We start from the raw sequence: 25,733 nt of genomic DNA, 5'->3' as shown, positions 1-25,733 counted from the left end.
TTGTAATCAGTCCTGGCTAGAGCTCTGTGAGTCAGTTTTTGGAAATATCATTTGTGGTTCAACTAGAGTTTAATCCCCCAAATGCTGCATATCTCATCCTCAAGGCAGATATAATTTTGCAAGTTTGATGCCTCTACTTAAGATCTAAGAGATTCTTTTACGTAAACTTTCCTAACTGCTATTTTTGCAGCCTACAGAGCAGTCATTCTCTCTGTCTCTTTCTTTTTTTTTAAACAGATATTTTTGCTTCTCCTGTCTAATCAAATCTTATTTGTTGTTCATTGCAGATAGCAGCTCAAGCAGTGTTATTTATGTGTATGAACACTGCAGGAATCTTCATTAGCTACTTGTCAGACAGAGCACAACGTCAAGCCTTCCTGGAGACCAGAAGATGCGTAGAGGCCAGACTGAGACTAGAGACAGAAAACCAGCGACAGGTATTGGAGAAACAATCCGATTTTTGTATTAACTGGTATTGATAATTGTACAAGACCGGGCTTTTGTCTGGGCCTTGCTGACTCCAATGTGATGCCACTTGATCTATGCAGGTTAAATGAGTTTTATGCCGTTATTTTGCTGGTATGTATTGCTTGCGAGTTGATATGACATCCTAAAGATTTACACTGGGAATCAGGATGAATAGAGAGTGGATCTTCATTGTCCTTTCCCATAGAAGAGGCCATCAAATGAAACAGCAACTGGCAGGTGTTAAAAAAACCAGTTCTTTACACAAGAGGGGCTAAGCTGGGGAACTTTGTGTTTCAGAGTGTTTAGGATAGTAAAACTTGTATTAGTCAAGTGAAGGATATTCAAGAACCATCTGGATGCAATCCTGTGCCACGTGCTCTAAGATGACCCTGCTTGGGCAGGGAGGTTGGACGAGATGACCCACTGTGGTCCCTTCCAGCCTTACCCGTTCTGTGATTCTGTGAGTCTGTGAAAAGCAAGTTCCTGGAAGTGAACCCAGTCAAGGCAGAGAAAATACTGAAGCGTCACCTCTGGCTCACAGAGGGATTTTTGCAGCTGGAGCATCACTATATGCTTTCTTTGTTCTCAAACTCCCTCTGAAAAGATGATCAACTTTTGGTTACTGTGTGCAATAGCGTACTGGGTCAAGCGAAATTCTGATCTGAACAGGTATGGTTGTCCTTAGATACATCATCTTTTCTAATCCAAAATAAGAGGTATTGGATAAAAAGAAGTTTGCTGCTTATTATTTTCTACCAAGGGAGCAGCAATGACATGTAGCATGTTATATGTATTTTGCATTCCCATTGAAATATCAGAAGGTTCATCTGTTGTTTAAAATCTTGTATTAAGATCAAAATACAACCTGTATATATAAATCTATATATGTTATGTTGCTAATTCATTCTCAAATGAATGTAGCTATTCATTTTGCCTTTTTTGTATAAATATGTATATTGATTCCCAAATTTATTTAATTTGCCCCTTGAAAGTCATACTCTTATACAGAGTTCTAGGAAGATGTCCTATTCTAGACTTTATTGACTAATGACTCAGTATGAATATATAACTGTGCTGAGTAATGCCAGGTACTTCTGCCAGTATATCTCTGTAGCCATTGCTGACTGAAGAGGCTTAGAGGGATGTTATCTAGGATGCACTGTTCTCATTTTAACTGTAGAATCACATTTTTATGCCTTTTGGATTCTTTAAGGGTGAGGTTTTTTTCTTTTTTATTCTTGTCTAATCTTTCATAAACTATTATTTTGTAATCTTTATTTTTACCATAGTTTTCTAGAGTTCATCATAAAATCTTTATAAAACACTAACAAAAGATTACCTTGTTTCCTTGTTCCACATTATACTGAGGATTTTCCATTAGATTTATTTTATCCTCTCATGGGAAATGAAGTTTGTACACAGACAAAGAGTTTGGGAAATTTAATTTTGCTGAACTTGTACTTTCTATTAGGAAAACGAAGACAGATTGTTTCCATTTGGTGGGAAGATTTTTTTTTTTGAGAGGGGGAAAGTAGTGGTTGAATCTGAAATATTTGCTTTTAATCAGTCAATGTTGAACTGTGCATTTTGTCTTGGCCCAGTGCCTTGCAAGGCTTTGGGGCTGTAATGTTCCCTGAGGGCAGAACTTCCTGGAGACTTACCTCACCAAAGCTGAGACTCACCTATAACCAAACAAAGTAGTGTGTCACAAGCATCATATGATTGGAAATGTATAAGGGAATTGTACTTGGGCCAAGGAAAATGCCCACAGGAGAAAAATATGGACAACAGGACATCAAATGAAAGATCTCTTCTAAAACTCAATTTAATAGTGAACAAAACAAAAAATTTAGGTACAAAACATTTTGAAATATTTTTCATTAATTTTTTTTGGAACTTTGAAACTGTGTTATTATGCACACCCATGTATATATTATTAACAATAAATTATAACAATATTAACAAAATATTCCAATACTGGAATATGTTGGGGAATGGAAAACCTGTTTCCCTCAGTCTTCTATTTTTTCCCTTTGCTTCTGCAGTAACATCTCGCTGAAGTGCTTTTTAAACATATTTACCTTAAGAAGACTGGCAAGGTCACATTTTAGGTGACCACTTTTTTTAGCAGCTTGCTTATGCTCACTTGATCAGTACACAGGCAGTAATTCAGTGACTGCTAGTATTTTTCTCTCTTGAAGACATATATTTCATAATACATAGAATCGGTGGTTCACATGAATGTAAAAACCTTATTACCTGTTAATGCTTATCACCTCTTAAAAAGCAAGGATTAAATCCTGATCAAGTAGACTAAATTAATTCTACACCTTTCTAGAAAATAACTCTAATATATAAAGGGGGGAAAAAAGGTGGAAGAAGAATGTGGAGGACAATAGTTGTAGCTTCTGAAAATTTCTAAAAATATGTTTGAGGAGCTAAAAATATGCAGAGAAAATAGAATAATCATTATTTCTGTAATCCTTCCAGACAATAATTACAGAAATTCCAAATTCTGTTCCACTTCAGTTGCTTTCCCCTTCACTTCCCATAAACTGTCTAAACTAAAGATTTCTTACAGGATGGTGAAGTATTTTTTGGCTTTTGGTGGTGGTACTGCTACATTTTATAGCAGTAATGGATTACTTAATTTAAATCTCTAGAGGCTTCTTTCATCCCCACACAGCTTCTGCTTCTAAAACTGAAAATAAAAGATAATTACAATGGGTAATTGTATTAATATGTCATATATATGGCATCTCATATGAACTATGACAGCTTGACAGATAGGTCCCTTTAGAGTCCAGTTTTGTCTTTACCTTGTTTAAATCAAAAGACAAGTAAAATTAAAGTAAGAAAAAACAACATGAGCTTAAAACTACAACAAGGAGCGGTATGCTCATCCACAAGCAATTGCTGAATAAGGCTCCAATTTTATATAATCGTAGAAGTTATATAAATGCTTCAGACATATTTCTATTCATTACTGTGCATTATTAAAACTAAGAAATCTAGTTTCTGCCCTCTCAAAATAACCTTCCAATTTCTCAATAACCCTTAGATTTATAATCTCTAATCATCTGTCAGTCTAATAACTATAAATGCTACTGCTATCATGCAGTATTGTACAATGCCTAAAAGAGTCAGTCATAGAAAGTCATCCGACTGTAAGCCAAACATTTTATACTCTATGTTTTAGAGACAAGCAAGAGGTACCATCAGAAAGACAGAGCTGTAAAAGGAAACAATAATACTTATAAGTAAAGACTTCTGTGTTTTTTGAGAACCCTCTAATGAGCACTTGTAGATTTTCTGGAATACAAATATATTTTCTACTATATCAGCTTCTGTTTTGTGGTGAAAAACAAGAGATCGTTCTGTATTTCCAGATACATTTCATACAGATGAGCTAAGGTTTTTTTCAGTGAAAGCAGTTTCATTCATTCACTTGCCATCATTGCATAAAGTGCAATGAAAATAGAAGGTGAAACAACGAAAATTCCACTAGGGATGAAAAAACTTTTTTGTTCTTCATGCTACTCTGACCCAAAATTTGGACAGTTAGATGTGATAGTGTGTTTTCCAGGTGTCATTATTTTCCAGCAGTCTCTCTCTTTTATGGGGTTTTCAGGGTTCAAGAATTCCTTGCTCTATTTCATTATTGCTGTAAAGTTTGCAAGTTTGACAGTCAAAGCCATTTTGTTGTTCAGAAATGTCTGGGCCTATGGTCTCTGTAAAAATGAATTAGCTCCATTGGCTCACTGTCCACAGAAAATATCTTCAAGTGCAGGTTCAGCTTTTATGCCACCTTCAATTTATTCACTTTTTACATGAGAAGGAAGAGGATGAAGTGCCGACCTGGATGATGGAAAAGACTTTACGTTGCCTGGCTGGTCCTTCCCTGGCCACTGGGAAACATGTTTCCAGTTTTTAGGTGACTCAGTTTCCAGTTCATGTTTCCAAAAGTCTATACAATAAAATTCCTACATATTTTTACCTCCTTCCTCCCCCATCACCATTTGCTCTCAACAAGACTTTAAAATAAAATTTTCACAAGTATTTCAGAAAGTCAGGACTTTCAGTCGTATTTTCAGATTATCAAGGATCTGATTTTTTTTTTATTGTTATTCTTTTGTTTTTAAGCACCTGGGGTTGCTAAAAGTACATATTAGCATTTTCAATTACAATGAAATTTCTAACTCTAATTACTCTATTATTAAAGTGAACTGTAGTGTGGCTACAAAGGAGAATTACTCCAGCAGTCATTGTTAATGATGTTTATGCACTTAACTGTATGGTATTATCTGTGTGACACCATGTGGAAATTCCAGCATTCTGTGAAATCGAGGGAACATCTGTGTCTACTTATTTCCCAATTTTCATTACACAATTAGAATTTTGGTGAAGGTCTAAAACATTTCAGAGCTTGACATACTGCTGATGAGTACCAGAAAGACTGTATAATAAAAAGATAGAAATATCAGAGAAGTAAGCTGCACAAGATAGCACAAATGTGTTGTAAAAAAAGTCTCAGTTTAGCAGTTATTGATAAAATAATGACTTTAAATATTTTCTGATTATTGTAGTTAGCTGCTTGTGCTTGAGTTGTATTTGTATCAACCAACCAAATACAGCAGCCATAAAATGTCTTCCAATTTTGTATTCTACACATTGCAATTATAAATAAAAAACAAACATGAGGTTAACAGTTTTCATAAGTCAAATTTATTCCAATAATATCATAACTCCACTACCTGTTTGAAATTTTGGGTCAATATTTTCATTTGATATCTATGTACTTCAAAAATGTTGACAACCAGTGCTATACTTTGTTAATAACCACTTCAAAGACAATGTCTTTCTTTTTACCTTGATTTTACTCAAGGACACAGCAGGTAATTCTGCTTTCATCATATCTGGGCAACAAAAATAGAAACTAACTCACTTTTGTAATTAGCTACTGAAAACTTTTCAAAAACAATGCACATATAAGTTCCCTCATTGTCAGAATACTGTGAAATTGCTTTAATGAAGAGCAGGAACCTGCACTATATTTCTTTTTCATTTCTATTTCTCCTGATACAAAATCCCTACGTTTTAAATGTTTAATCCATGACATGTTAAATCCAGACACGTATTGAATGTTGATGACTTTATGAAGAATTACATTTATAATATATGCCTGATGTCCTAACCTGCTCTTTCTCCAATCTCTACTTGAAATTTGTTTAACATTTTAAACCCTGAAATACTACCATTTAATTATAAAGAGTTTCTGAGATAACTGTGAGACTGCTTTTTCCTCCCCCACGTATACATATGCCAGGCTATACATATCTGAAAACTATTATTGTGCAAGGAGGTTAATATTTGACTAACTGAAGCTGGAAATGGAGGCTTAAAAGGACTAGACAGGGAAAATCACAGAAATTAAATGGCTAAATTTATTAAAGCTGGAAGGCTATAAAAATCAGTCCAGTCCTTACCCTTTATCTTGTAATAAGACTGCAACATTGCAGGACAGCTATTCAAAGAAAAGTCATTTTACTCATAATTAAGAAACTTCTATGTCATGGCCACACTTCTACTCTCAGTCCAAGACCTCTCCAAGACTAATAAAGCCTGGATAAAGCAATATGGATGGGAGGTTGCTTTCAAGCTAAATAAAGTTGTTCAACTGTATAGTAGTAACATGAATAACCTGTGCTCTGAACTAATGTTCAGAAAAACTCAACATATAGCCTCTCTGGAACATTTTATTTGCATTATTTCTGGTAAATTTAGAGCACCTAATAGCATCTTATGAAAGAAGGATCTTTACAGTTGTTTGAGATGAGAGGAGAAATCAGTCCCTATCTGTTTGATGTTTATATTCATCCTCTGGAGAGGTGTTCATTCTTGTTCTCAGTGTAGCAGGTTATGCAACATTCATGAAAAGAAAACCCTACCTGATGTACAGAGCACACCAGCAAAGCTGCACTGCCCTGCTGTGCTAAGGTATTAGGAGGGAGTAAACTCAAACCAGAAAGAAATTCTTTGGTTTTCAAGTCCTGAAAAACCAAATAAAGAAAATTATTCTATTTTAAGTGTAATTTTGTGCAGTTTCAGTGGAGTTACCTAGTGCTAAAATGTACTATCACCATGATGCATTAGTCTTTTTAGCTGTACTGTTTAAATCCCTCTCCAACACAGTCTTTAAAAAGCAGACTCTTTTTTCTGCAGACACAATCTCAAGTTTTACCAAGAAAAGGTCCTCTTATAGGGAAATAAAGCTCCTTCTTAATGGCTTCCTTAAGCCTTATGAAAATATTCTTGCACATCTAACACACTGGCAGAGGAAATGGAGATGAAGGCTAGAGGAAGGAGGAAGGAGCAAAGAAAGATGGTGGGGGACAAGCACTGTCTGTCTCCAGTCTTGCAAGGAGTACTCAGGTGAGAAGGTCCAGGCTGGTATCATACCTGACCCACTGGGCTTCTGGGGATGCTCCCTATCAAGGTGGGATGAAGATGGGCATCTGCAAGTATTAATTATGGGTTTGGTCAGATCAGTGTGGAGCAAGAAGAAAAAGCTTTTCTACATTAAATGGTCTAATGAGAAGAGTCCTCTAAGAAATACCCTAGCAGACAATTCCTCCCTGCAAGTGCTGCCACTGGTTTACTAATTTCTTTCTCCTGGGGGATTTTCCAAAAATCCAGTTAAAACTCATTTTGAAAGTTGAAATAGTTTGGATATTGTTTGATTCGATTTCTATAAAGGATTAGAGCTCAACGCTTGAAAAAACCATTTGTCCGATGAGAAGGGGGTTGTTTAGTTTTCTAGGTATGAGCACGGATTCTATTTTTCTAGTGAGTATGAGAGCTGTAAAGTGAGAAGACAGCCCTTAGTCTTCAGAACAATCTGCTGTTGGCATATTTATTCTCTCCTGCATGTTATCTTCGGAAAAACTGTAATCCTGTCTTAATCTCTTTTTCCATTTGAAAGCTGTTCTGTTTGACCATTTGTTTCTTTCTACCTTTACTTCCAGAGGACTTTTTTTTCACACTTTCCCCTGAAACAATCTCTATTATTTTAAGGGCTTTAAGAAGATCTCTGCAGATTGATGAACTCTGGTTTGGTTTTGGCTTTTTGTTGGGTTTGTTTTTGTTTTTTTTTGGTAAAGCAGCTTACATGTTATGTAGGGTTTATCAAGCTCTCACAAATCTAGAATTTAATCAACCACCAGTACTTTGCAACCTCTAAAATAAGAGCAGATTGGACTGGGATTGGAAGGGACACTTTAAGAGGGCTAAACACCATAAAGTCTTTTAAATATATATATAAATATATAAATATATATAAATATATATATATTACTGGTGGTAAGAATATCCCTCTAAATTGGTATGAGGATAAAGTTCAGGTTTAGTTTAAAAAATAAAAAAATAATATGAATTTTAGAGAGTACATGTTTGTTCTTTGTAAAAGTAATTTAAAATACTTCATATTTATCAGAATAACTGAGCCTCTATTTTTAAAGGGCAAAAAATAAACTCACCAAAAAAATCTGTGTAAGCCTATGGTTAGATATTGCATTTTATTCAGCTTTTTTTTCTTTATAGGAATGAATCTGTTGAACATGAGATTGTCTGAAATTTTGCAGTTATCCAGACTTTCTTTCATCTTAGTGCCTGTTGCTAAAGAACCATGATCTCCATAGAAATTTTTTCTTGATGTTGCTCCTTCAGCGCTTAAGAGGATCAAAGTACGACACACTGCTTAATACAAGTGAAGGAATCTGCAAAGTTTATGTCGTTCTTCACAATCCACATCCATATTATTGTCTAAGTCCATTAACAGACTTTTCCTCCTTATTGGTGAGGGGAAGCAATATATACATGTACTTATGCTTTTGTAGGTGCCAGTATGTACAATTGCTACACCTCCTTGTCTCCAAACAGCCCATTTCTTAACCCATTTAAGTAAAAACCAAAACATTTTAAATGTCAGATTTTAGATGTTACTCCTTTACATTTGCAGCTGATGTTTCTTGTCTCAGAGCATAACCTTCATATTTTGTTTTCAAGTAGAAATTTAAGGTAAAATCAAGATTAAAATTATCCACTGCCTTCTCTCCCACTCCTTGCAAATCTGGAGAAGTCACATGGACTGAATCAGAATAATGAGATTTACAGCTGATGCTAGAGAGGTGGGAATCAGACCTTGAACTGCAATTTATGCAGGGAAAAATAATCCCAGAGTGTCAGATCTTCAGGCATGGCAGCTTTCCCTGGAAGAAATTGGTGAGAAGGAAACCTTTGTTTCCCCTTCCTAGTAGATGCATTTTGGATTTACTAAGGATTAAACTCCTTTTTGAAAATGCGTGTGGTACTTTGATTTCTAAACCAGTCTGTTCAAACGCCATGCTGGTTGATAGTGAATGGGACTGACTGGGTTTTGGTGGCCTGTGCCTTCTGTGTTTTCAGCTCCTTGCTGCAGAGGGGGGTCTCTAATAAAAAAAAAAAAGCCATTATCACAGATGTCACCAACTATTGACCCTTGCTGATGTGTCAGGGAAATGGACAAAGATGAAATGAGTAAGGGGACTGAAATAGTTTCAGCCCCAACAGTGATAAGACACTTCTGCCAGCTGGGCTGCCCTACAGTCATCTCTGCTTAATAAAGAACTGCAGGCTCCAAATTCATCAGGTTAGTGATATCCTGAGTTCTGAATACACTTACTCATTTTAAGACCATCTTTTTTTCTAGTTCAGGATCAGAACTCTTAGGGTCCTAAGGAACTTTCCTTAGTGCCCTGAAAGGACTGTAGGAGGACTCTCAAATTAATATCCTTACAAGATGTGTAATTATTAGAGAGACTCTGTGATCCAGACAATCGTTTTAAATTCTCTTACCATAAACAGTACAGCTGTCCTAACTAGGAAAAGTAGCAATTCCAAGGTAGACAGAGTCAAGTTACTGATGCCATTATGAGATAATTTAAAGTAAGATAAAATAGTTTTCTTAACATGTATAAACAGGCTGATGGTCTTTCATATAATCAGTATTCAAGTGCACATCTACAAGCTTATTAAAGGGGGTTTGATTTTCAGAAAGTGACTATTGCTCCCACCTACAGAAAGGAAGTTTTATACAGCTTGTGCTGTTTAGTACTGGAGTCTTGTAAGTCTCTGAAAATGTATATGTCTTGTTTTGACAGGAATAAATGACTGTGTAGCTCTTTTTCATATTGTTGTTCTGTAGTGATTTAGTGATATAAAGCTGAACAATAAATGGCATGAGAGCTTTCTTCCTGACATTTTCCATGTCATTAGCTGCAATAACTTGAGAAATGCGTATTTTGCTGAAGTTGTATAGTAATTTTTGAAACAGAAAAAAAAAAGGGTCACAAAATGGAAGAAGAGATATCTAAATGAATTGAAAATAAAAAGAGTGAAGAATAATTAGACGAAGATTTAACAGTGGAAAAGTCAAAGCAGTTCTAGAGAAGTGAAAGTGTACACAAACACAGCACAACAGGCATTAAAGTCAGATGGGGTCATTCTGATATTTTAAAAGAAATTTGAATTGTAGGAGCTGTTTTGTGCTCATTTTCTATTCCAGTAAAACAAAGAAAAACTTAAGATTATGCCATTATGGAATCAGTCCCCAGCAGTTTTTTCTATCTTTCTCCTGTTCTTTAGCTATGACCCTGGCCTTCCCGTGAAAACTAACTGAAATTTATGGAAGCCAATACTCTAGAAGACAGTACAAAGCTTTTTATCGAGATATATGTCTTATTTCCATATAAATCCTTTTCTTCCAGATATTTTTCTCCTCTAAAATTGTTTAATAAAGCATAAATAACAAAAAACTCATCATGATATTTGGAAGAAACAAAATTACAAAACTATAAAATTTTCCTTTCTGTGTATTAGATATGTCTAATTGATTACTGTGGGGCTGGAGAGTATCACTTGTAAGCATTCAGCTCAGGAGTCCTCAGCATAAGCAGGACATGGACCTCTTCAAGCAAGTCTAGAGGAGAATCATGAAGATGATCAGAGGGCTGGGTCACCTCTGCTATGAAGACGGGCTGAGACACTTGAGATTGTTCAGCCTGGGGAAGAAAACACTCCAGGGAGACCTTACAGCACCTTCCAATACCTAAAAGGGCTACAAGAGAGATGGAGAGGGACTTCTGACAAGGGCATGTAGTGATAGGACAAGAAGAATGGCTTCAAACTGACAGAGAGTAGGCTGAGATTAGGTATTAGGAATAAATTCATTACTGTGATGTTGGTGAAGCACTGGAATAGGTTGGCCAGAGAAGTCGTGGATGCCCCATCTCAGGAAGTGTTGAAAGCCAGGTTGGATGGGACTTTGAACAACCTGGTCTAGTGGAAGGTGTTCATTCCTCTTAGAGATCATCCAGTCTTTAAGATGATCTTTAAGATCCCTTTCAACTCAAACCATTACATGATTCTATGATAAATAGTCATGTCTACAAGACAGGGTGGCAATACAAATTGTTTTGTAATTCCTGCTTTTTACTACAGGTCTTTGTGGGATAGTTGGGTTTCACAATGAAATGTAAGTCTAACATGCTCTTCATTCAAGAGGTAAAAAATTGTGTTAGGATCTAGAGGATGTGGAATTATTAACAATTTCATGTACTCAATACAGAAACTTAATTTCAGAGTACTTGAGACCTGTAGTTCTTATTGCCTAAGTTAAAGACAGCTCAAATAACAAAGTACTGTCAGGAGATTGTCTCATGACGTAGCCTAGCAGAGCAAACATCTGGACACTGCTGTCAAGGAACACAAGCATCTTGCAGCTCTTATCTCCAGGCATATCCTCCCACCTACTCGTGTGCTGCCATCCCAGTGCTGCTCATGTGGCCTTATGACGAGCTAATTCATTGCACCTGTTCCATATAGTGTAATCACTGGCTACAGTTAGCATCATGATCAACTGATCTACTTTTTAGATTATTTTTGTAAATATTTCTTTGTAAATATTTTGTAGAGGAATGAATTTTTTTAAGTTAAAATATACACACAGCATCAGTAACCGGTATCATGCCAAAAAAAAAAAATAACAGGGAGGGTTGTTCCACCACTTCCCAGCATGCTACAGGATCAGCTAAGCATTTATGAAGTCAAAATGATACTGGGAAAAAAGCCAAACTGGTAGCCCTGGAATCAACCTTCTACTTCTCAGGGGTTTCAGGGCAAGCAGGCACTAAGATTGTGATATCCTTACAGAGCCAACTGGCTGATAAAATAGGCACCTCCTTTTACACCTGGAAATAGACTGTTAGTAATCAAGCCCTGTCAGGATTTTGTAAAGTGCCTTCGGGTACTTGAATTTTCAAACCGTTCACCATCCAACCAAAGCAAAAGATCAACAGTACCTTGCAGTCCTTCCCTTCAGCATCTACTGTTCTGGACAGTAGTATTGAGGAAACAATTGGATAATATGTCCTTCCTAGAAGTGTGTGGAAAAAGTTTTTTCCTTCTTGCATTACCATGAGCTCTGCAACACTTTCAAGTTAATAATTGGTTATAAAAAGTCCTGACTCTCATAAACACTGGGTTATCAGTTTGGATGAGGCTCTAGCTATGTTTCACAGCCAATAGCTAAACAAAAGGAGAGTCCAAGAACTCCTGTGTGATCTGGCCCTGTTTCTCCTTGGAAACAGCAGATGCCTAAATGGAACATGCAGCCAAGGATGGGATGACTTGGAATGGTAATTGCCTGAATTAAAATAAAACAAAGTTGATATGGCTCATATCTCACAGTGCAACAGTAAAAGCTAACAGGCAGCCTCATAACCCCACAAGCCCGAATGTATTATATATTGAAGTTAGGCTCCATATTTTTTAATTAATTCCCATTGTCTTGGTAACAAACAAAAAAGAACAGCTGCAAATAGGCTGTCCATTGTGCACTAAGTAAGAACAAAGGAATTTCTCTTTAAAGCTGTTCATCATAATGAGAAGTGCTAATTCCCATTTTCTTGAGTGGCATTTACAATAATTACATCTATCCCAAACATTGTCATGTTTTCAGTAGAAAACAATACCATTTTTATCTACTTTCTTTAAATGTAATAAAAGCTCATGTGCTCCAGAAAGGCTAAAAACCACTGCTCTCAATGATCCCCTTCATATGCTATTAAGTTCAGTGTTTAGGACAACAAAATATGGTATTAATTGTAAATGTTGTTAAAGACAAGCTTGATGGTTCTGGAACAATCATTCTTAAAAATCAAGATGAACAGTTTCTCTAGAGCCTCTGTCAAGTTAAATATTTCTGAGGTGTGCCCACTCCAGTTGTAGACTAGTGTCTGGGGAACAGCCATTACCTACTTGTTTCCCAACCCAAAGATATCCTCCCACAAACATATATGTGGGTTCACCCATTTGATGGTATGTGTAGAAGAGGAAGAACAGAACCTAAACTGACCTGTCAATCAGGAGGGGCTTTTCATCCCTTGGCAAAGCCAACCCCAATAAAGATGTTTTAAAACAAAGGAAAATCTATACCATCTCAGGGGAGCTGGTGCAGGGAGCTTATGCTGATAGCAGACCCTGTAGGGAAACCTTTGGGAGTTTGACCTTCCTCTTAGCAATCTCCTGCAGATCCCAAATTGCTTGTTGATATTTTGTGCTTGTTGGTGTTTTGTTCTCTCTGATCAGCCCCAGTGGAAAGGTCTCCAGTTTTTATTCACAAGATGGAGACCTGGCGCACTGGCTAATTGCCTCCTCTCAAAAACTGTTGCAAGGGTCAGTATTTATTTGTCAGGGACATGTCCCACTTCTCCATGAGTGTGCCTTCCTATGTTTGTGGGTTGTAAGCACTGTTGATACCCCCTGATTTCAGTGGAAGTGACACAAGGGATTGGTGCCTGCAGACCACAGAGAAGATGTTCAACAAAGAATGACTATTGCAGATGTATAAAACAAAAAATGAGCCTTAAAGACAGTATCAATGTTGTATTACAGTTGTGGGACTTTATATAGATGTGTGTGACTCATGAAATTCATTTACTTTATCACTTCAGGATTTGTCTCACTCTTCCTAAATTTTCCTAGAGGGGTAGATTGAGTAGGAGTCAGCTCCATATTTAGACACCTCCTAAACTAGGTGACTACACTCTTTACACCTATGAGGTTCTACTACCATCAGCTGAGATCTAGTCAATGCAGACAACAGAACCCAGAGAGACCTGTAGTGACACCAAAGGAGTCATCTACATATGATCTGTTGAGTATCTCTCCAGATTCATTGAATAAAATGGAACTTTGGGCATACCTACATTGTAGTCACCAAAAATCAGGTGTCTGAATTCAGACTTGAATCCTGCCATCAATTTGTTACATATAGCGATTTCTACTGGTCTTTATTCTTTACCTTGGTTATTCTTCAGGTTAAAGGTTCTTTTTTTGTTTATTTACTCTAAACTCTGACTGCTCCATCTTAAAGACTAGGGCTGATTCATGTCATAAATGGTTATTAGGATAATAGTTCACCAGCTCTTTTCTGGCATCCCTTTGTTGCTATCTTCTTTCTTCTCTGTCTTTTCTCTTGAACAAATATATCTTCATTTCTTTTGGAACTACTTACTGCTACTGCTGTTCACCCTTGAACCACTTAGCCCATTGCTCAACTAGCAAGCTTTCAATAGAACTGGGTAACGTAGTTTCTCTCACCCTGGAGTTCATGACACTTCTTTATTCTTCTCTGAAATAGAGAAGATATTTTTTCTCATGCTTTTTCCTCCAGCTCTGACAATGCCTTCCAGGAGAGATTGACTAGAAATGTGAGGGCTCTTTGATCGTGCAAATAGTAAGATACGGAAGACTATAAAAAAAATTGCAGTTTTTTTTTTCTCTGGGATTTGCTACTACTCTTTTACACATGACCCCCACTCATTTGTGCTGTTCTTCCATACCACAGTATCTAAATCTGTGAAATGGGAACAATAATATTTAATGAGTTTAAAGGGGAGTTGTGCGGCAAGGATTGTTATATAAAGGGAACAGTGACCTGACTCTCATTCTTTAGTAACCAAAAATATTTTTTAACTGCTGGATTGAAGCAAAGTGATATGAAAGGCCTGTGAAGAGGGACATATCTTGGTCCACAGAACACTAGCATCAGCTGTAGGAAAAGAAAGGATGGAAGTGATCCAGACTAGAGTCCATGTCTCAGCTTCCAATTTGAGGAAGGGCCCTGGTTCAGCATCCCCATCCTTGTCTGTGTGATGTGGTGTAAGAGCAGCTTGGGACAGCAAGAGACTGCTGATGCCCACAAAGGGAAAAATTTTCTGTCCTTTGAATGTTTCAGTACCAAAGAATTGATTGGTGACTGAAGTGCCATATAAAAATATATATAGACACACTCACAATTAAATGTTATTTTTCTTGTAGTGCTCCTCCACAGCATGACACAGATAATGCAGAATAGTGACATGAGCTGTGTATGCACCTTCACTTGTGATCCAGCGAAGGCTCCTCACATGTTGCAGTGCTAATGGAGGAGTGCTGCTGCAGGGGCATACTAATTAACCTCAGTTTTATGGGTCATTGCCAGATCTTATGTGCAGACAAGAACGTTTAACTTACCTTAATGAGTAGCATGAAGGTTAGGCTATCAAATGTGCTGGGCATATTCTCTTGGCTTAGTGAACATGTGTCAAACCAACTATGTTTTATTTTAAATAAACGTTCTAGAGGCATTGCTTAATACCTTCTTAAGTGAATGAAAATAAGGAACAGAAGATTTTCCTACTAGGAAAAAAAAAGAACATTCTCCATTTAAGCCATATATCTATGAAGAAATTACCTTTTTTTATGTTCTCTTATCGTAGATTTCATAAAGAGTTCAGTAATAACCAGGATTTCTGTTTGCTTTCTTTTATCTCCTTTTCATTTTGAATTTGTTTTCCTATTTGTCTTCTTACATGGATAAGGTAGGAAATAACACATTGCTTTTTACAGTGAAAAAAATTTATATTATTCTGTATATATCTTCACAAGAAGTCATCAGACACTTTAATCATACAACTCCCTGAAAGACTGATCTGATTTGTTCAGAGGGTGGATTTATTATATGGTCATATTGAGCTATGTATCTTAATAGTGAGGGAATAAGAGAATATATAGCCTAAGTGCCTTCTCTTATAGGAGGCTAAAGGACAAAAAATATAAAAAATATTTCTGGTTCATAGAATATCAATCAGCAGCTCTTCCCAAACATGTCGTCTTCAGATGCCATGGGACATTTGCTTATGAGTGAAGCTACCTCAGGGCGAGATGTTTCTGTGAAAACTTGCTTTTGCAGGAATATAAAGGACCTCCTGAGGGACTGGTTTTCTTCTTGCTATCGCAAGCATCACATCCAGTGTTTACACATCAGAAGAGTATAGGATAGAGGAATTCCCAGGTGGAAAGGGTGGAAGAAAGTCAAGACAATGCAGATATGCTAAAATTAACACCACCTTGTATGACAAAAAGGAAAGTCTGAGTTGGGCTTTTTAGTAGAATAAAGGATGAGCTCCCTGTGTTATAGCTCACCATCTGCTCTCCATCAGCCATTGTTGCCTCACATTATTTTTTGTCTCTCCCTCCCAAAGACAATGCTTAATTTAGTAAAGGTTTCTAGAACAAGTGTATTAGAGATCAGCAGATTCTCAGATTTCTCATCTTCTGTGTTAGCCTGTTATGCAGGCAGGAGCACAGGAGAAAGCCACCATCTCAGAATGAAGCTTAATACACCTCTGCTCCAGTTAAGCAATTAGCAGCATGTGTTTTCTCTTCTTAAGCAAATGCACAGTTCACCTCAGCTGGGGCTGCCATCTAGACAAATGGAGGTGTTTATCCACAATGTGTTTCCATTGTAGCTGAGGATTGTTTACTAACTACTGACTAAGACCACTCAGAGTGAAAATTCTTCGTGAACTACACTGTAAAAATTGTGAGTTAGGAATGATATCACCTCCTATGAATCCTAGGGAGACATTCCTTCATTTTTTTTCAGATGTTTCATGTATGGCTACATTTCATCCATGACATTGAATCCTGTTGGCATAAAAATTATTATTTTCATGATTGTTTTGCATATCTCTCATTCCACCCATCATCCCTCTTTGATCTGTCTTGTTCTCTCTGACCAACTTTTTACCCTCAAGAAGGGACATAACCCACAGCCTGGATAAGATGAGGTTATTTTATATCCTCTTAGTATCGAGTTGCCCCACAAAAAACTCAACATCAGTTTCTCTGACAGCAAGGAGAAGAGAGAAGGGGAGAGGAGAGAAGAGGAGGGGAGGGTAGAGTGTTATCCAAACACATCTTGAACTCTGTCAGTCTTGGTGCTGTGACCACTTCCTTGGGGAGCCTATTGCAGTGTCCAACTACTCTCTGGCTGAAAAATGTTTTCCTAATATCCAACCTAAACCTCCCCTGACACAGCTTCATGCCCTTCCCTATAAGTGCATTCTCCACAGTAGTATTACTAAACTGCTTTGAAAACACGGGAAGATATTCATACTGCACTGTATTTCCTCTGTTGGCATTACCTGGGAGAACTTTACTCATCTGTGTCATCTGCAGTTTCCATATGTGTCTGATTTGGAGGTTCATGTCTGGCTTTCCCTAGACATATCCTGTTCACCAAAATGTTGCCTGAAATTTGATGATAAGTAGCTTACAGAACTTATGTTCTCTTCTTTAGTTCACTAAGATTTCACTATTTGCAATTCTGTAAAGCAAAAGAACCAGTTCGGCAAAAAACTGTTAGCTTTGCCTCAGAGTAATTTGGGGTGATATGTTCCAATACTGGACAAATCTGGCTAATTAAAAGAATAAAAAAAGAGACTGAGGGTAAGGGGACATAATCACAATATTTTAGTACAAAAAGATTATTACAGAGAAGGCAGCAATCAATGATTATCCATAGCCACTTTGAAAGGATTAAAAGAAAGCTTAATTTGCGGAGAAACAGATTTGGGTTGGATGCTTGCAAAATCTGTCGATGCCGTCAAACTGATGAGCTACTGAAACAGGGACATTCTAAAATCTCTCAGGCAGTGATCTAGGGTTTTTGTGAAAGACTGATTATCTTCTGAGGGCTTTCCTGGCTGCGCTTACATATGGTTGGTTAGAGCATGGTACTAATAACACCAAGGTCACAGATTAAATCCCTATACGGGCCGTTCACCTAAGAGTTGGATGATCTTTGTGGGTCCCTTCCAATTCAGAATATTCTTTGAAATTCTGTGGAAGTTCTATGGTTAGCTATAATATGACAGGGGCTGGAAAACAGCACTTGTGTTTATAGGTATGTATCTCCTTATACACTAATATTAGAAGTACATGTACATTAATATGCACAGATGTACTGTGTTTGCACACTAATAATAAACTAATATACATGGATACTCTACTAATACACATTAAAGATATACATTATAAGTAAGCATGTGCATGTATATAATCACGTATCACTTCAACTTGTCTCAAATGTTACTCTTCCTGAGTGTTCCTGAGACACAGACAAAACTCATCAGAAATGCTGAATATGTTCTCCAGTCTTCCTAGCAGAGAGGGCCAGTTTGAATGGCTTCAGTTGAACTCATTTGCATTTTTCTTTATCTAAACCAGTCAGTCCAGAGACATGCTAGACTCTGGACTAGGTTGGTTGGTTGGTAAGGTAAACTATCACAAGGTCCGAGAAAGAATTTTTAGAGAAGAGGGTAACACCCTAAATAACCAGCTATCCAGCTCTAAACAGGGCACTGTGAAGTACCAGTTCAGACTGATACTGACCCTTTGCTTTCCTCTTTGTTTTAGGAACGGCTGGTGCTCTCTGTCTTACCACGGTTTGTAGTCCTGGAAATGATAAATGATATGACCAATGTAGAGGATGAACATTTGCAACACCAGTTTCATAAGATCTACATTCATCGCTATGAGAATGTCAGGTGGGTGGAGCAGCCTGTCTTTAGTGTTTAAGGTCTCAGATGCTGCTAAATGACTCTTGTTTGAGAGTTTCCTTTCTGTTGCTTTATTAATTAATAAATTAGAAAATTAGTGTACGCTTGTTTAATCCCTGAGCAGAGAAGCATTTTGATGCCTTATTTTACTCATCAGGATGGATGGATGCCATTGCCATAGAAAGATCCGTTTGAACTGAACTCTGAGTGTGGACCATTTGGGTCTTTTTTTTTTCCTTCACTTTTTTACCCTTGCTGTTCAGGATTGCACAGAAAGTGGATTCCTGCTTACATGTGGACACATATTCTGCCACAAACTATTGGTTCACCTCATATACTGAAACATGAGATGGAGACTTGTAAGATGCTCTTAAAGATGATTCCTTGATATATGGCTCCTCTGTTTAGTAGTCATTTTCATTTAATCAATCTTATTATTATTTTCTTAATCCTATTCCTTTATTCTGCTCTCTAAATTTTGCCTTTCCTGGAGTTAGTTAGCAAGAAGGTGATAGTTATCCTACCTATGAGCTGCTACTCAGCGTAATAAGCCCTAATTGTACATTTACACCAGAATAATTATGACAGTATAGAATCTTGATTCTATTGTGGTTCCTGAACACTAGAATACTTTGCTAACATGTTTCATAGGTTTGTCCCAAACCACAGAGGCAAATGATAGAGTGAGCAACATTGAAATTATCACTGAAGGAAGTGAAAAATAACATTCTTGGATATGTTGGGAGATAATATGCTAGGAAAGAATGTACTTGGCCTTTTGATGAAACCCAAATATAACTTTGCCTGGACAAGTTCAATAAATGTAATTTGCACTTCTGCGAAAGAGTAAATTGATTATCTACTTCTTCTGTGGCCATGCAGTAGCTCAGATATATTATTTTATTCTATTAAATCTGCTTGAAAGTATCAAGGACCCTCAAAAAAGGTTTGAGTTGCACTAAATTAAAATGTCTTCCATTAACCTTTTTCATTCCCAAGGTAAATACTGCTGTAGAAAAATAAAAATAGGGAGAAGATAGCCCTTTTTTTGAATAGAAAAGGGTTACAGTGAGAGACAAAAAAGTCAAAACATATTTTATACTTGAAAGAGATTTAAAATTAAGATTCTGCAGGCTTTACAGTATAGGTACTGGTTGGCTTCTATGCACACTGCCAGAAACTAGATCTTTTTAAAACTAGGTTTAACCTTATTTTTTTCCTAAATGTTAAGCACTGAATACTACCTAAACCAACACTATATGATTCCTTAAAATTAGTATTCAGTTAGAAACATTTGTTGTTTTGATAATTAAAAGTGTAGAAAATAGCAGTTTAAAAATCTTATTTTTATAAATGCTAGCTATTATTACTATTCATTCCTCTTCAGAGAACTTGGTACTTTACCTTTTAATTTTACTTTTTCTCACTGGTAAAAATCTTACCAACTTTGTGAGCCTCTTGTTTAATCATCACCCAAATCCTTACCAGCCCATACATTTGAAGATGATTTGTACTATCAGTATTCAACCTGATCATTACTGTATTTATTATTGTGTACATTAGTAATTCTCACACAAATTGTATCTTGTTCAACACAAGCTTTCAGCTAAAGTGAAACAAAATCTTCAGCTACTCAAATTGTAACACCAGTTATTAGTTGACTTTCAAGTGCTAACAAGATTCATTTGTGTTATTACCAGTTTGTACCAGAAAGATATGTGACTTTTTGAACATTACTACTTTTTAAAATAGACAACACTTTTTTCATCTAATAAGTACTGAGCTATTACGTGCTTTGGCCTGGGTAACAACCTGCACATCACAGACTTTGTGTGTGCGTGTGTTTCTCTATATTCACATGTGGTCATTGTAGGCACAGTGAACAGCTGAAAGAAAGTGGAAAATTCACTGGATGTTAAAATATAGGATAAAACTCTGTTTGCAACTAGCTTGTTATCTTAGATTCCACCACAACTTCAGGCACACAATTTGATACACCCAACATCAAAGTGTGATCTCACTGGACTCCCTGTAAAGTAAATAAAATGAAAAAGGAATTATCCAATTAAAGATTCATACCCTAAAAAGAGAACACTATACTTCTGACTCAGGAACTTCTGTCAAATGTCTAAAATTGATGCAATAAAACTGACCTGAGCCTGGTATATATCAAGATTGTCATTAATCTGTCTGTAGTCTTAGGATTTGAGTCTTATACAGTACACAGATTAAAAAAAGCCTGAAAATCACAGTAAAATGAAATTGCTGAAATCAAACCTACTGTAAAAAACCAGCTATACATAAACCCACCCTCAAAGAACACTGTCAGATACTAATAGACCTGTGAGTGTCAAGTCTATCTGTTTTATACAGCCCTCTATATTAAGGGTGCACCATGCCTCAGGCTTCTCATTAATAAAAGGGGACAGCTGTACTTATTAAAGCTTAAATATATTTTCTTGAAATTTTTTAAAATTTAGAATTTTATGAATTCCATTTTGGGCAAAACTCTTTCTTAGTAGTATTTGTTTAATCACTTCAATATTTATATTCACTACTCCTGAATCTCCAGAAGTCTAGAGCAAAAGTAGCATGACTTCAAAACTAGTAAAATGAGCCTTCTACAGTAAATTACTAGGAGGTAACTTAGGACATTCAGAAATCAAAGGAAATAGACTGCAATAGTAATATTTTTTCTTTTTTTTTTAGCATTCTTTTTGCAGATGTCAAAGGGTTCACCAACCTTTCCACAACTCTGTCAGCCCAGGAGCTGGTCCGAATGCTGAATGAACTCTTTGCCAGATTTGATCGACTAGCACACGTGAGTTAAACACAGTGTATTTGGAAAAAGACAAAATTAGTTCTGTATTTGGGAGCTTTGGGAAATACCCTCTGATCACTTTGAACAATAATCTTCGAGATTTTCCCCATAGGGATTTTGTACAACCATTGAGGTTGGAAGACACTGAGAAATTTCATCAAAAGTGATGAATTCTGATAGTAAGTGAAAACTGAGGTAGTTAGCAGAACTTGTGCTTCTGTGGTGCTGGACCAAGAATGGTACAAAAGCAGATCACCTATCACAATATCTAAGGAAACTTTATACTTCTGGTCCTTGCTGGAAATTTTTTTTGTCTCTTTTTTTTTTTTATACCATAGTTTCATTTTGTCTTTTCATCTGAGGACTGAGGAAGGTTAAGGTCATGTAATCACTCCCCACAATCATTGTAATGGTTAGTTACTAGCAGGGTTTACAATCTTTAGGTTGGATTCTGTCTAACTCAACAATGAAATTAATTAAACACAGCAGAGGAAATTATTACATCAGGCAAATTAGTCGCTACTTAATTAGCACTGACCAGGAAAAAAATCAGAGCACAAAAACACGAGCAGATCACATGCTCAGTTTTGCTAGGCTAGCATCTTTTATTCTTTTTCAAGTTTCTTTGGTCAAAATTTCATTTAACGAGGCTATCTTTAGGTTTCAACATCTGAGCTGACTAATAAGGCTATCAAGTGGAGGCAATGAGGTACATTCAATAGAGTTTATCCTATAATTGATCCAACCAAATGTTCCCACCTACTGTGGAAAAACGTGAACTTTATTCTGAACATCATAGACCATGTTATCTATTTACTATCAAGGTAGCCCACGGTGACTTGGTCTAATGTACAGATCTACACCCCTCGCTGATTTTTATATATTTCTAGTTCAGGGTTATGGGATATTTGTACATGAATTGCATGGGCATCAGTGAGAACCTTGGAGTTTTCTCTTAGCTTACAAATTAAAATCAAAGAAAGCAAGACTTCCATAATTTTTCAGAGTTCTTTAGAGTCAAGTATTTTTATATCAAATAGCAAAGTATTTTCTTATGTACAGAGTGATGCCATAACCCATTGCCTGGGTACTGGCAAGTTGGTAAATGCAACTTATAATATTTGCTTTGCAAACAAAAACCTCTCATCAATTTTGATCTACACTGAAAACCAAGCACGGTGAAAGAATTACCTCAGTCTTGTCTTTTGAAACCTCATAGGAGTAATGTCTGCTTTTGTATGGCTTGACAAAGATAGCTACCTTAACTGAAGAAATATATTGTACACCAAATTAAATGAATGTATGTCACAGAAATATTTTAGGAAGAATGTGTACATAAAATGTTTTATCGCCTTGCTTCACAATTCAGTTTTGGCTGGCATTCATGATCATTAACCATATTTTGTAATCATTCCTTAATCTATATTTAACCAATAGAGATTATGTATAGAAAGACTAGATCCAATAAAGGATTTAAGAATAAGGAAGGCATTTACACCTAAAAGTCTAATCCAGAGAATCTTCCCTCACTTGCCACTTGGTATTTTTAATTATATGGGAAGTCCCAGTCCCTAAATTCAAGAGTCTAGGCTCCTTCATGCATTTTCTTTCGTAGTTTGGGAATTTGCTTTTTTCTTCTACACATCCTTGATTAGACTAATCCACTGGTCTAGAACAATCCTCTGAAAAAGTGGAAGACACAGGCAAAAATCACTGCAAAAATTGAACAGATTTGACAACAGAGATTAGAATGATCTGACCAGGACTAACTAAAATTTAGAAAAAAGAAAGGCATTTTGATTGTGTTCCTTTTATGTGACTTCTGAGACCTGGATGTCATGACAACTGTCTGATATCCTGACAAAAGTGATGCTCAACAGAGAGGAGCCTCTCTTGGTTCCCTAGAGAGGTTTTCGGTATTTCTGACCAACCCAAGGAGATGAATTCTCCCTCTTCACTTTATGGGAGACCAAGACTCTTTACTGGACTCTTATGGAGGGGGCCAACTGCCTAAAATAAAAGTGTCTAAAACTTGCATTGAACTTAACCTTTGCCTTTTTTGGAAATGGACGCTGACTGGTTCTTGTCCCAGATTTTAAGGACTTATGAATTACACAGACATATCAAGCTACCCAACTGATATTGTATGAAGCTTTCACACCTGGTAAAGGTGTATCTTTTGGAAAAATTCCTGGTCTTCATCTGAAGGTACTAGAAGATGGAGAAATACTTGTGTGTCTTGATAGTCTCTTCCAGTGCCTTAAGACTCACACTGTTAATTCAGCATGGCTTGTTTCCTGTTTGATTTTTTTCTGACTTTGAATTACATCCATTGATTCTTGCTATGACCCATTATTCTCAGACAAAAGAACAATCTTGTAGCTACTGACTTTCTCTGGGAATACATTTGCATGCTTTGATCAAGGTGCCTCTCACATTTCCTTTTGATAAAAGAAACAGACCAAGCTCATTGTGAGGTTTTTTACTCCATAAGATTTATTACTTCAAATAGTTTTGGGGACTGCTTTTCTGGAACACCTCCACTTTTCCTGAATCCCTTTTAAAGCACTGAAAAAAGTGTTCTGGACTAACCTCTACTAGCATGATGGAGGCAGATTAACACCGTTCCTCCTATTCTCTTTTTCTCTGATCATTGTCCAAATATCATGTTTCTGAGCATACAATAATAACACTTTTGTACTGAAAAATATTATTTTGGAGGTTTATGTCTTTGCTGTCATGTTGTGACCCTGATGTCTGCATTGTAATCGTTCATTTTATTTGTCTTATTCCTTTTGCAAATGTTACTAGCAAAGGTTTCTTACTTGCCTGTAAATCCTTGACAGACCTTTTGGAAAGTGGCCCTTTCAAGACCTCCCAAGAAGGATCTTCCTGTAAGGAGGATTACACATTCACATCTAGGTTTCAGATCTATCACTTAACTGCTTCTTAATCAGCTTAACTAGAGTTATCAAAACTCTTTCAAATAGACACTGTTACTCAGACTCTTGGGTTTTGCTAAGAATTACCATCAAAGCAAAGAGGTCAATTGCTGAAGGCTTGAGGCAGTTTCTTTAGATTTTAAGGAAAATCCTTATAAATCCCTATTTACTTCTAAATAAAAGTATTATTTTAGAATACCATATAAAGGATTGTTGGATCTTCTCTAATGTCTTATATAAATCATATAATATTAAAGAAGACACTATTTCACAGCTTGGTGATGAATGTAATTTGGCTTAGTTTCTTGTCTCTCTTATTAAGCCTTATTAAGCAATGCAGAAGGAATGAGAGCTCTGAGATTTTTTTTTTAATCGTCTCTAGGTTACATCAAGTATTATGGCATATGTCAATGCATATAATTAATAAAAATCTGTAATATCTGTATCATTACCACAGAACACTTTGAATAAAAGTTCAATATTTCATATAAGAAAGAAATACAATAATATGTTATGTACATCTATGTTCCTCTTTCTAATCACTCTATGATATTTGTAAAAGATTTATAGTTATTAAAGAGAAAAGTGACATTTAGATAGGAAGAGAAATAAGTTGGCATAAAACAGAACTGAAGAAAACATTTCCTTATATATTCATCTACTGAAAGGGCTAAACAGAAACTTAATTAATATTAATACTTTCCTTAGGCAGAAATTTTGAGGAGAGAAGGGAAACAAGATGACATTCAGTAAGACACTTAATCCTAAAAAAGGTCCTGCTTTGATGAAATAATAGGTTTTTTTGATGTTTGTTTTTCCTCTGCCTTCTCTGCAGTGCTAGATGTCAGCCAATATTATGTTTCAAATTGTCATATTTTTAAATGCATCTATACTGTGTGTAGATTCAGTTTCAGATATGACAAAGAGGAAAGACTAAAACCCTAAATAAATGAGTTTATTAAAGAAGTGATGGTTTTGTTTTGTTTGGGTTTTTTTCTAAGAGAGGTGTCCTTTTTCTGTAACCTTGATTATATTTTCTCCTGTGATGTTGCAGAGAAGCTGCCAAAAATTCATCCAATAGTGTGTTACTAATTTTACTTGTGACTAGTGTTTCCAGGGGTGAAAACCAACCTAACTACAACCAACCTAACTCCACAACAATGCATCAGCCTATAGCCCCAGTACAATACCTGCACCTGCTGGTATCAGGAAGGGATGACTGGCAGTTCTTTTGTTTCCATGACAAAGATACTCCTCTTGAAGTGCTTTACTGTTCCAGGCCACATTTCAGCTCTGAGCTGGCAGTGCTTTGTTCTTTGGTGATATTACCTTCAAGCATATAATCTGCAGGAGTCCAGAGACTCCCTAAAAAACACCCTGTCTGTTTAAATATATATGGTAGTAAAAAAAGGCTGCAAATTTCTTCACATGTATATATTTGTGTTGAGGACCCCTGGTGGTCTAGTGGTTAGGATGCGGTGCTCTCACCGCTGCAGCCCGGGTGCGATTCCCGGTCAG

The 25,733-nt window shown here is 36.5% G+C and overlaps 1 protein-coding gene across 2 annotated transcripts in view; it reads left to right on the top strand.

Moving 5' to 3' along the window:
- Nucleotides 1-25,733, top strand: part of ADCY8 (adenylate cyclase 8) — a 125,140-nt gene that overhangs the window by 30,256 nt on the left and 69,151 nt on the right. For both annotated transcript variants that reach the window (XM_017825253.1, XM_017825252.1), the window contains exons 2-4: nt 288-437; nt 18,310-18,440; nt 21,162-21,273. In XM_017825253.1, coding sequence (XP_017680742.1) covers nt 288-437; nt 18,310-18,440; nt 21,162-21,273 — 393 coding nt within the window. The remainder of the gene's footprint in view (nt 1-287; nt 438-18,309; nt 18,441-21,161; nt 21,274-25,733) is intronic.

Source organism: Lepidothrix coronata, unplaced genomic scaffold (genome assembly GCF_001604755.1).
Source record: "Lepidothrix coronata isolate B3197 unplaced genomic scaffold, Lepidothrix_coronata-1.0 Scaffold117, whole genome shotgun sequence".
NCBI classification, from domain to species: Eukaryota; Metazoa; Chordata; class Aves; order Passeriformes; family Pipridae; genus Lepidothrix; species Lepidothrix coronata.
This window is presented reverse-complemented; position numbering and strand designations above follow the sequence as displayed.